This window comes from Micropterus salmoides, unplaced genomic scaffold (assembly GCF_014851395.1).
Source record: "Micropterus salmoides isolate LMB-PRFRI ecotype aquatic unplaced genomic scaffold, ASM1485139v1 Ms_hic_scaffold_7, whole genome shotgun sequence".
Taxonomy (NCBI): Eukaryota; Metazoa; Chordata; class Actinopteri; order Centrarchiformes; family Centrarchidae; genus Micropterus; species Micropterus salmoides.
Genome location: NW_024044459.1, coordinates 7,439,394 through 7,452,495, shown reverse-complemented (window position 1 = coordinate 7,452,495; position 13,102 = coordinate 7,439,394). Strand labels below are relative to the sequence as shown.

At 39.8% G+C, this 13,102-nt stretch overlaps 1 protein-coding gene across 1 annotated transcript in view; it reads right to left on the bottom strand.

The window, feature by feature from the left end:
- Nucleotides 1–1,404: 1,404 nt before the first annotated feature.
- The window catches only part of LOC119891493 (hexokinase-2-like), a 46,227-nt gene continuing 34,529 nt past the window's right edge, over nucleotides 1,405–13,102 (bottom strand). The window contains exons 10-18 of the mRNA XM_038703187.1: nucleotides 12,080–12,384; nucleotides 11,838–11,986; nucleotides 11,409–11,528; nucleotides 9,177–9,272; nucleotides 6,879–6,978; nucleotides 6,489–6,672; nucleotides 5,372–5,527; nucleotides 3,498–3,734; nucleotides 1,405–3,193 (exon numbers count right to left, since the gene is read on the bottom strand). Of these exons, the coding sequence (XP_038559115.1) occupies nucleotides 3,049–3,193; nucleotides 3,498–3,734; nucleotides 5,372–5,527; nucleotides 6,489–6,672; nucleotides 6,879–6,978; nucleotides 9,177–9,272; nucleotides 11,409–11,528; nucleotides 11,838–11,986; nucleotides 12,080–12,384 (1,492 nt within the window). The 3' untranslated portion in view covers nucleotides 1,405–3,048. The remainder of the gene's footprint in view (nucleotides 3,194–3,497; nucleotides 3,735–5,371; nucleotides 5,528–6,488; nucleotides 6,673–6,878; nucleotides 6,979–9,176; nucleotides 9,273–11,408; nucleotides 11,529–11,837; nucleotides 11,987–12,079; nucleotides 12,385–13,102) is intronic.

Sequence of the window (13,102 nt, the reverse complement as noted above, 5' to 3'; positions counted from 1 at the left end):
TAAAGCCATGTACAGTAACACTAATTAGGCCACATATTATGCATGTTAAATAGAAAAATGTAGGTGCAAACAGAAGAAGTACCGAACCAAGCTGAACCAGACAAATCCTGTTCAAGCTGTTCTCAACACAATTCGTCAAAGGTTTACCTTAAAGGTAAATTTATAGACCTCTGGATACAATGGATTACATGCCCGCTTCTCACAATAAATCATTCAAACTTTATTTATTAAAGTAGAAAAATATAAATAACACAGGCAAGACTAGAACCAATCACCCTTTCACCCTCAATTCTCTTTAACCACCCACCCCCAGGAGTGCCACTAATCCTTGCTTCACATTTTGAGCATTGTGGTCCCCCTCTAGGGGGTCCCTGTGTTTACTCGAACTCTTTAAATGTGAAAAAGGTAATTTGCCTTTTTCCATCATTATGTGAGCAACTGTGATCTGATTTCATGCTGTATATGGCGTGAGTCTGCGAACAGCAGGGCGCAGTGAAAGGAGATGGTTACCTCGCTGAGAAGATGGAAGTGTGCAGCCTGTTGCCTGCAGCTCTTCATCTATCAGCTCACTGTGGCTGCTCCCGATGGTTCCATAACTCCTTGCAGTCTTTCAAACTGAGCTGCTGTCAAAAAAATGCCAAAAGTGATGGTCTCGTTTTGTAGACAAAAAGTCAACTTTGTTTCTTCACTTGAAGGATTTTTATGTGAAGTTACAGCAGTAGAAGATGTTTGGCTTGCGTTAGCAGTGACTTCATAAAATATATAAAAATAAATATTGCAATACTTTCATTGGTTGCCCATAGGCTCCATCACTATTGTGTTGCCTCATTCAGCGATAGTAAATTAAACCTTTCTTTAAAGGAAAATCTTTGAGATTGTTCCTTTAGATAGCACATAATAACATGAGCTTAGACTTTGGTTCCAATAAAGTGTCCAGTATTTTACTCCATTGTGTATATTGTCTGGAGCAGATAATGTTACGTAACATACAGTAGTTACCTCATATGCAATCCAATTCTCACCTCATGATGATACGTACAAGTTTCACATTTTACTCATGAGAACCAGCTTTTAGTGTTTTGGTACCTCTCAAACAAATACATATTTTTGTGATTATAATTTGATGATTAAAGTTCAAAAATCAGCTTTATCGGCTTCAGTTGGTGTGCTGCTGACTGCTGAAACTGTAGCCGGACATATTTAATTGTTTAATATAAACTTGTTTAGCTGATCGTGTTCTGCAGTGGTGCTGGGTCTGCATACATGTTTGTATCTCAGGTAAAGCATAGTGAAAATGCATGACTTTTGCCACAATTTGCCAGTTCCAGATGCTGGGACTACTTCTTTGGCTGACTCTATTTTAGTGCCCATTCATGAATAGAAGAAAGAGTCACTTCCACTGAATAGAGACCAAAAGCAATTCAAGGCCAATTTTATTGAGGCAGTCTTTGATGACATTGTGGATGACAGCATCACTGTAATCAGACTTAAAGTACACACAGTAATAACAGTGGTTATTAGCTTGTATCTGATAAATCTGCTGTTGGCTGAAGAACGCTTGGTTTTCTATAAATAAAGGATATGTTATTTAAAGAGCAAGAAGCTTAGTTTTAGTTTCAGAGCACAGGAAGATTAATTTTCATATCAAGCTAATCAAACATCAATGTAATTAGTGGGGTAAAAATACTTCACCATTGTATACAGTAATGGGATATTTATAGTATTTGTGCTCCATAAATTTGTTCCATAAACAAAGGCTGATTGTAGTGATTATACATCTAGATGTTGGTGTTTATGGTTTTAACAGAACATTATTTCAGAAGCAACCGATTCTCACAACTGTACTTCCCTCTGATTTTTGTAATGATCTCAAATCTCTCTGAAGCTAACAGACCTGTACACTGACACTTGCAGAACTATCGGATGTCAGACATTGTCTTTGTTTTCTTTGCACAATGAACAATCAAAAAACAAAACAAAACAAATACATATATTACAAAAGACAAAAATAAATAAAATAAAATAAAACAAACAAGTCTTAAAAGACTAAAACCAGTCCCTCCAGGTAAGCAATTAAGAGGTCCACAAACTTTTTTATTCTACCCCCAATTAATCAAATGTTGGTACATCTTACCTCTTCAGTGTTTTAGAACTGTGTTAGCACTAAATAACATACTGTATGAATTAGCTTTGGCTCCAATTATATACTCCGATATAGAGTAGACCCTTGTCAGTCAAGCTTCCTTTCTGATGGCAGATGGTCGGCTCACAGTGAAGAGACGGATAGTATAACATTTATTTTTAATGACATTTAAAAATATTTGATGCTAATTTGAAACAAATTGTTTTATTTTATTTTAAACTGTAAAGTATTCAAATACAAATCTTGTGTTTGATTTTCCTTCTTAAAATGATGTGAAACCATAAATGCAAACATTCAGTTTAGGTTTAATAAGGGAGGTAGTCCAAACTAAGGTAAGCAATACAGAATTATTCAAATGTAAAAACATCATACAGATGTGTTTCATTTTCTTGCTCAGGTCATTTCTAGTCTAGGTTATTTTGTTTAAGTATATCGGTCTTAACTATCCACAATTTTATTCCAGCTTCCTTTGTTTGATGTCTTGCTTTGGAAAGTTTAGAGCACACAGAAGTAATGACAAAAAATAGTAGAAAGAATAGTCGGCAGGGTGAAATTGAAGGTGTAAAAAAAAAATTTGACTGGTAAGATTGGTAACAGTAATTTTTCACAGAAGGTGCAACTTCCCTAACACACAAGCCTAACTATAATTTCTGAAGTTCATTTTCCACTGTCCAATGTCAGATCACAGCATAAATGTATTTATTCCAAACATGCAAGCAAAAACTCACATTCACATTTGTGCAAATGAACCCACATACACAATAGGTCAGACTAAACATTTCATTTGTGAAGATCTCACTCACTCAAAGGTCAAGGTGTATGTGACTTTTATTTTGGTAGGCTGGCACAGAAAATCAGTCGCAGTAGCTCTGATTCTACCTGTCCACCACCACTGTCTCGACGATTCAGTGCTGCCCTTCGCTCTTGACCCTACAGGCCACAGCTGTGATCAGTGCCGCTCCCTTCCCACTTCCATCCTCAGACTTGTGGAAAGTCACCTGACACTGCGGTGCCAAATCCTGCAACGTCTCCTGCATGATGCTGGAGAAGCTTTAGGAAGAGTGAGAGGGGAGACAAAATAAAAAAGGTTGACCAAAAGGTTACATGTAAACCTACCCTTACTTACTGTAACTGCCAGAGTCAAAGATGAGTCAAGGCCAGCTGCCAGAGCAAAAGAAGCCATTTTTAGGCCTGTAAGGGTCACTTCCCATAGGGGGGGGGGTTTAGGGTGCTTTAGCTGCGCTGCATCACTTGACTACCACAATGAGTTGGGACTTGCAAATCTCTACTTCTGTGTCGTGACAACCCAACCCAATTCATTAAAAATGCGTGTTAGAATATGACTGCTCCTTACTGAGGGTGCGTCTTATAAAGGGTGCCGTCCACTCCCACGGTGATGGAAAGCTGATTCAGGTTGCGGTTCTGTCGTATCTTGTCAACCACAGCCGCTAAACCAGCGCCACAGAGTTGAGCTGCACGGCGGGCAACCACGCTACACACCTCCTTCACCAGTACGCTGTCGTCACATGTGGAGCTGGTGAGGCCCAGGTGCTGCAGAATTGAGCGGACCTGTCGCATGGCCAGACGGTCACTTTGGGATCAGAGAGAATCACTAGGGTTATACACATGGAAGAGATGTGCTGCTTTGTCTTGTCTTTGTGTGCACTATATCTATGAAGCAAGTTAAACTATAATCACTGCTACCAAGGTGGCTGATGTCACTGGTTGAATGCCATTATGGTGTTGTGTAGACAAAACACTGCAACACTACAAAAAATGGTTTTAGGTTGTGTTGCTGATCACGCAAAAGCTGCTTTAAGATGTGTGACCATTAGTTCACTGATTTAATGAGTTAATTAGTTAACTTGACCTTTTGTTGAGCTGGCACTGTTACTTTCAGTGGTTCAATGCAGCCTTTGTTGCACTCGTCTATCGTCACTGCAGCTCAGAGGCTCTTTTTATAGACTCAGGTCATGGTTGGAAATAAATACTGTTCCAACTGCGTTTTCACACACAGACAATAAGTCCAGTAAGTTCTACACTCAGCACTTCACTCAAGTACACAGACACATATATATTTATATCTAATGTTATATTAAGTGCTCCTGAACAGCCTTGCCATTTAAAAAAAACCTTGACCTTTCATATGAATGCATTTACTTAATTTTTAGCTTGGTGACGCCAGATGACTCAACCAGAGAGTGTGACTAAAATGAACTTGCTTTGCATTGGAGCCCCCCAGCGTCTATTTTCACTTGTGATCTGCGGAAATCATCATCATTTTTCATCTTTAAGCTGATGTGCAGTATAACACTTGATTTCAAATGCTAAAGGTAAAATCAGTCAAAACAAACCAATTCATCAACCAGTGCATCCTTGGCACCAAAATTATTATTTTAAATAATTATTTAGCTTGTTTACAAATATGTCTAAGACTAACACGAGTCACGAGTCTTGATCATCAACATCTCATTTTGATGACCAGGGCTTACTCAACACATTGCTGGGTCACTTGAAGCCACCTGTACTGTACTAGGTATTTGAATTCTATGTGAAAGCAACATATTACTGCACTGATGCAGTCCTACACCACAGGTCATTTTCTCCAGCCCCATTATCATTTAGTTATTATTATTTGCCCACAGCTAATTTTTTTAGTATAAGCTGGCTCTAGCTCGAGCACTCAGATGCACCACTGGAGATCATTTGCAAAGTGATCCGTGAAATAACAGAGTTCCTACACATTTTTCATTTCGCCGCTGGCCTGTTCACTGCAATACTTACCCTTCAAGCAAGCTTCCCAAGAGTGAGGGTGGATAAGGCAGTATACTGAACTAAGCAAAGAGTCATCCTACATTAGTGTGCACTAAACTGGACTATGTAGGAAAAATAAACATCTAATTAGACTTCATTATCAGCAGATGCAATGGATGTAACTTCACCTAACTGCACGTGGCATTGGTGTTAGTCACCCTCTCTCCCTCTCTGATCCTCAGTATTCATCCAATGTGTGATATAAAAGTGCCCGATATTATAAGCAACAGCCACTTACTGTGTAGTTTGACTGATGTGATCTTATTTTGTAGCACATCATTAATGCACAGTCTGGTTTTTGTGGCTTTGTGACTCACACCTGTGTTTTTTCTATTCTTACCACACAGTTACCAAGGTGAACAGGGGGGGGATCTGAAGAGAGACGCTGAGACTAGAACAGTCTGTAACACTCACCTTTCTATCTGTGACAGGAACTTTGTCTCGAAGATGCCCCGCGTTTTGAGTCGCTCGGACTGTCTGCCTCTGTACAGCAGACCCTTAGCAGTAAACTCCAGTAGCACATTCCTCACTATCTCCCCCAGGTACATGCCACTGATCATCTTCTCATACCTCAGAGAAAAAAAACACACAAACTGAAAACTTTCCACAGCCACACATTGGTAATATTCAGTTAATAATACTATTTTAAATTATACTACACACCTTTAGATTATTCTACTGTCACAAACTCTATAATCAAATTGATGCTGAGCTGAAAAAAAATTTTCTAATTAACTTAAATTAACCACACAGAATAGCTGTAACTCATTATTTTCAGGAATGAAAGCTCAGAGAACAAACAAAGGTGTAATGGTAGCCCAGTTGTTACAGAGATAGGTTTAATTAGAATAAAATTATCAAGAGGTGTGACAGAGGCTGCAATCTATTATGTCTAATGGCTCCTTTCATCTATGTACTCCCTGACATGTCATGGAGACAATTTCATAAGCAGACAGTCCAGACAAGCTACTTTCAAAAGGAAAAATGTTTAATTTAATACAATCAGCTGTACTGCTTTAACCAAACCCTTGTTTCCTGCGCCAATAAAGCCCTTTTGTATGAAGAGTGCTAGTGCTAAAGATCTGCTGATTGATTTAAAAATAATCACTATCTCACCAAGAACTGACGCTGTGCATTGACCATGCAAGTTGAGGTTTGAGCAAAGGTAAAGGAGGAAGAGCGAAATGAAAACACAGGAAGTCAAAAAAGTCAGTATGATCAACATTTGGTGAGCATTTAAATGTGAAAGTGTTCACTGGGCAGCATAGCTTCAAAGGGTCAGTTGTATTACTAACTCTAATACTCATGTTGTGAGAAACCCACTCTTGGGCTGTCTATTAAATATTGGCAGTTTCACAAAAACTAATGGCAGGTTGATAATGGGCTAACGAGCCAGCCGGTTCCAGCAATAGAAAAATGCCATTAGAAGTTCACACTGTATTTGTGACACCATGATGTTTCTCTGATGCGAGTGTTAGGTTCATAATAGACATTAGTAGATTTAATGTGTCATAAATAACCCATCAAGTACCTCTGTTTCCCAGGGTAGTTAGAGCAATCATCGACAAGGTGATCAAACTGGGTGCAGAAGTCATCAAGTTCACCGTTTTCACCAAATGCTCCCCACTCCATGTTAACACACATACGACCGTCATCACCCTCCACCAGTTCGACGTTCTGCATTTCCTCCATGTAGCAGACATTGGTCCCTGTGCCTGAATTAAAGACAGGTAGAAAGGTATGAGAAGTATTTCATGAAAGGAAAACATCTGTCAATTTCTTGAAAAGCTTCATTCCAAATAACATATCCACTCAGGAAAATAACACTCAATGTTTGGTAAGAGAAAACAGATTTTAATGTTTAAAACTGGAACAAAGAGACAAGCGTCCAGAGGGCAAGGTGAAGGGCAGACAGACTTACCTACGATGAGTCCAACCTCACATTTGGGGTCCTCGTAGCCGCAGGTCATCATGGTTCCCACCGTGTCATTAACCACCGCCACAAAGTTCAAGTCGAATTCCTGGAAGCAGTGACAACAAACTCATTTCCAACAGTCAATCCCATTAAAATTGTTGTGTTAATTAACCTAGGTATTTAAAGCGCCGATGCACCCAAAAAGATGTTGTCAGTTATTTTCAGGGGTTTGACAAGATCTCGTGCTGCCACTTTTAAATCGTTTGTTAAAGCATTTTGGGTGCCAGGTGGAAACAATAAATGGTGGCGATCAATATGAAAGTAACATTTCAAAATGCATTTGCATGCTTTTGCATTTTGTGACTGTCAGTCAAATAAAATACTATTTTTCCAGTATTTTGTCATAGAAGAGTTCTTAAAAATAGTGTTAAATCATCGTCGTGTCTCATTCAGGTAAACCCAATATCCTGTATCGTCTTGTCACATCAGCTAAATGTATCGTCGCACCTCTAATTATTTTAGTTGGACAACTGTCTGTTCAGCACTGTGTTTTGACATCTGTTTGACAGATGTTTTGACATCTCCCTATTTGAAACCAATAGAGGTTTCTTCACTGAACCCTAGGGCAGGGCACACGGTGCTGAGAGTCCTCCCCAAAGAACATTTAATGTTAAATGACTAAAAACTGCATATTCAGCCTCCTGTCTGTCAGGTGGGGGTGGGACAGTGAGTTTAGAGTGAAGGATTTTTTCCACATACCTGTGTACATAATAGTACCTTGTATTCTTTAACCTTTGTTTGTTTTTTTGTCCAATGTTCTTAGCAGTTATGTCTATTTCTGTGTAAGTACATTGACAGCAGTGAAGGTCGAATTCCTTTTATGTGTGAACATTCAAGGAATTTTTTACTGACCGTACACATCACAAATGGAATATGCACTGCCCAGGACCACAGGGCTCTGCAGTGGGTGATTAAAACCACCCAGAACATCATTGGTACTTATCTACCGAGCATTGGTGATGTCACTGAGGTGAGGTGACTATGCAGAGCCCAACGTACAAAAGACAGTACCCACCCCAGCAACAGCCTGTTCATGCTGCTGGCAAGAGATATAGAAGTATCCGCTGCCGTATCACCTTCAGAGCTGCTTCTTTCCCCAGGCGGGGAGAATTTTAGATTCATCCTCATCCCGCCAACAAAATGAATAGTTGTTAGGTTGTGTTGTGCTCTGTGTTGTTTGTGTGTGTAGCGTGAAGGGACTACAAATGTAAATTACAATACAATACAAGGCTGTGTAATGTAAAATTACCATTAAATGGACAATAAAGCTGATTCTGATTCTGACAAGATTTCAAAATTTTCTGTTTCTACATTAAATGCAAAAAAACTTACTTTGGCTTGTTAAAACAAAGAGGAGAGAAATGCCTAAGAGCAGTAATAGACTACAGTGTCTTCAGTCATGCACTGTGCTGCAGTCACTCAATGACACTGACAAGTGGATGTAGATGCTGCTCTTCTGAGCTCTTACATGTGACAAAGGAAACAGAGACACACAGGCAGGGACACAAGGCACATTGGTACAGGCTGTTTTGGTACGTCAGTATTGTTTGTAATCCACTTTGGCTGCTGTTATTACACTTTTTATTACATTATTCAAGTTCAACATTCACAGACCAATCAATATGATTTCTGATAATGTATTTGTCAGTGTTTCCCACATTTAGACTTTATTTGGGCAGTCCACTCAGGTATATTAGCCAGCCCCTTTCAAAAATTTTACAGAGAAATATAGAGAGAGATCTTATCTGGTATTCTGTTACAAGACGCGGACACGGTAGATATTTTACATGGACTAGGTACAGTGAACAGCGAACACACCACTGCAGATGTCATTCAGTACCACGTTGGGTTCAATCGTTTCGATAGGCTGCGTCGTTAACAAGCCTCCTCCCACATGCGGCGCACCTCCTGCTGTAAACAGAATCGTGGGTTCTGACGTCTGCGACATCATGAAATGTACTGCTGATGGAGAAAGTCAGCACAGCAGACACATCCAGGAAGAGAGAAACAGAAAGAGAAGAGGAAGATGGTGTGTTTGCAGTAAGAGAGACCAGAGGTGTGTGTGGGGTGGGGGGTTGAAGGGAAAGGGAGCAGATTGAGGTAGTGAGTAAACACTAAAATAAGGCAGAGAAAGAAGTAGAATTAAAGTGGTGAAGTAATAAGCAACTAGAACTAGAAACATGCTCAATCTACCCGCTGGGTCCAGTGTCTTTCAGTAGGAAACACTGTTTGTGATATACTGACCTGTCTGCGGCGAACAGCATCTTTAAGTAACATAACGACATCTTGTCCCTCACAGCCACTGGCTTTGAAACCCTTTGTCCACTTCAGAAGAACGCCCTGGACAAATAAAGCAGTGATTTGTGTGAGTGTGTACAGAGATCATTTGACTATACTTAAGATATGTGGAGGTCTATGTTTTATCCAAATCATATTTAAAATCAAAAGTGTTGATTGCCACATTGAACAATACAGTGCAGCAGTAAATAAAACACACAGGTAAATAAAGGTAACAGGGTTTGGCCTTGTGGTCCTCCAAAGCTCAAGACCAAAATTACCTGTAGACCAAAATTACTTTGCAGGTGATTGGCCTTAAATCAAACCACATATGACAAACATCGTTGAATCCTGAACATGAACCCTTCCTATACTTCATGAATGGTCTATGTGGTGGTCTCTGGGGTTTGCTTTTTGTTTTCTTTCTGGAAAAACAAGGCACCTTCAACAGTCGTAGAATGTGTTCCTGCATTAACCCATGACTGAATCATTACTTATTTTAGACATCAGAAATTTAAGAGGTGGTGATTCATTGCTTAGTTTAAAGTCATAGTGCAGTGCTTCTAATTGTCGTCATCAGCTGAACAATACTCCCCGTTGATCTCTGATTGTTCCAACATCCGCTGCAAAGTACACTTGATTGTCAGTATTTAGTTTTTAATATGCCATTGTGAAGACTGAACTTGTAAGATGTGGATATAGTGTTCCCTTGTCGCAGAGCACAGTCCAGAGTGGCCACTCTACCTAATACACTAATATTCTTGTAGAAGGTTAAGTGCCATATGGTGTGAAAGTATGGCTAAACAATTATTTCAACACAATATGCCAATTATGGTACACATAAAGGACGATAATGGTCCTTCTAGGTCAAATTCCCTCTCCTTGACACACACATTAAAATTCCTGTTCCCATGTTTTTCATGTATAGCGACACAAACAGATACCTGTACATACAATAATTATTTCACCTGAAGTGTGTTTTAAAGAAGTGAAAAAATTAATTCAAATTAAATTTGTCATATTTTGCTACATTAAACCTGCACAATATTACCATCACTGTGTTAAAAACAATACTATTAGGGGCTATACATAACGAATATCTATTAATCTAATGATTATTTTTTCAATTTGTCGATTAATCTAATGACTAATTTTGTGTATTCTAAAGAGAAAAAAAATTTCCCTATTACTCACACAACACAAAATTTTTCCAAAATAAATATAAAAACAATACTCCAGGGAGCGGCTGTGGCTCAGGAGGTAGAGCGGGTTGGCCGTTAATCGGAAGGTCGGCGGTTCAATCCCTGGCTGCCCCTGGTTGCGTGTCGAAGTGTCCTTGGGCAAGATACTGAACCCCGAATTGCCCCTGCGGCTATTGCAAAAGTGTATGAATGTGTGTGATTGGTGAATGCAGATGTAGTGTAAAAGCGCTCTGAGTAGTCGAAAAGACTAGAAAGGCGCTATACAAGTACGGAGCATTTACATTTACATGTCTAACATGTCTCTGAAGCACATTAGAATAACATAAGAAAAACTTGACATGGATTTATTTCAATACTGAGTAATGCAGTATGATAATCAAATGTATTTCTGCATCAGTGTGGGGCAAAGAAAACAACAGAAACGATTCACGACTGTACTGTTTATATAAATAAACAGAAAATATGAACATGACAGCAGCAGGGAAGAAATTACTTTGAAGGCAATAAGCACAAACATGAAGGCAATAAAGAAATACTTTTTATATTTTAGCGGACTAGGTGTCCTTGTGCTGATAATGTGCAGTGCTTGTGTGGAGACAGAATGACAGAAAAAACTTGATTTGCGGTGCTGCTGTTGCCGTCTAGACAAAGTGCTTCAGGACGCTTCCGCTTCACATGGTCATGCTGCTTCACGTATTTATGGACAGCAGCTGTGCCGTAGTGAAGCCATTTCCAATTCACAGAGCTCATGGAGCAGCATGTTGTTGTCTAAAATACTCCCAAACTTTAGACGGTTGAAAGTGCAGTCTTGTAACTGCAGCTTGTCCAGGGAAAATCCCTGCTAACACCGGACGCAGCGACGCTTCGAAGTAAGTAATGCGAGTCGACGTATGTACGTAATCGATTACGTCGACTACGACGATGAATCACCCCAGCCCTAAATACAGTGCATTAACTACTTTATTAATTTTTAAATTAATATTGAATCAAACATTACCTGATCCAGTTTGCTTTGATGACATGGGAAAGAGAATGTAAATCCCAGAGGTAAGGATGCTCCTTTCATGCCCATGTATTCCAGAAAGTCGGCGATGCAATACACAATGTGGCTGAAAAGCTGACACACAAGAGACAGAAAAAGCAGAGATCATCTCTCAATGTATTCTAAGACATTATAAATATAGTACATGTCCCAGTCCCCCGTTTTTCAATATCATTTTCTTATACTCATTCATTGAGACATAGATTAGTACAATTCAGATTTGCACAACCTATGGCATCTTTTTGTTATAATTTTGTTTGAGGATCAATCAAACATGACTCAAAGATGACTCAACCTCAAACATGGCAGAGGTCCCTCAGTTCCATCTTTTCAGTCACTGCAATTGCTTATTATGTGATATACTGAAGTGCTTCAACCTTTTACCTCTTCCCCTGTGCCCTGCATGGTCTCCTGTGGGATACTGTAGATCTTGTGGTGCATCTCCACTTTGGGTTTCTTTCCACTTCGCACTCGCACCAGCAGCACCCGAAAGCTGGAGCCCCCAAGGTCCAAAGCCAAGAAATCACCATGCTCTGATGAGGATAACAAAGACAAGATACATAAAAGCATTACAGAAAAGAGGAAACTTAAATCAACTGGAAGATCTGCTTGTCTCTTAAAGCTACCTGTTCCATCTGGCGTAGATCTGACATAAGTGGGAAGCATCTTAACGCTTGTCTGCTCGTGGGTTTGCTTTGAGAGTCCTCGCACCATCTCCTCACTCATTCGCCTCTTCACCTCCAGCAGCTGTTCACGGCTCAAACGCAGAGTGTTGAGGATGCGCTGACGCTCAGCATGTTGAATGGCAAGACGATAGGCCACTGCTGTTACCATGGCTGCACCCTTCCCACTACCACACTGCGACTGCAAAAAACGAACATCGCAGTCCGGCACAAGTCGCCGTACCATCTTGTGCAGCCTCCTGGAAAACCTATAAGATACATTTTGTAAAATCTGATAAATGACCTAATCTACCTACAGTGTGTGTGTGTGTGTGCACACGCGCATGTGGATGTTATTAGCCCACATTATGAAGTGTGAAAACATGAATTAACAAATCAATGTTTTAAACTGTGAAGATAATCCTGCAAGATAAATTTTCAGACCTTAGCCAAGGTCTGCACTGGGTGCTTTCTTGTTTGTAAAGCAAAGTACTCATATAGTTATAGAGTCTATAAGCTGTTTGCCTGATTGCCTTCACTTTTAATTACATGTTCTCCCTGTGAGCACATAGGATGATTTCTTCTGTGTGCTCATCTTTTGAAAGCTTTTTAAAAACAGTGCTTTAAGAAATTATAAGAAGGTTAAAATCCTATTTGGTCAAAGGTGGGTTAAAAATCTAGGGAAACTGAGAGGCTTGGATGACTGACTAACTGGCAGGGAATACCAGCTATTTAACCTCTGTGGGGTTGTTTTTAGGGTGATATATAGCGCTTGGGTCGTTAGTGCTTCTGGCTGTTGTAACCACATTCATTATCTTTGGAGGTGAGGCCAAGTATGAAAGACCGTCATTAGCATTGTTGTAAGTGGGGGATAGGGGTGTTGCAGGTCTCCTCCACTGTTGAGGGACGGTTTCTCTACTCTGGTGTTGATGGCTTCTTTGACTCCTCTTTCAAGCCATCTGTTCTCCTTGTCCACATTATGTAAAT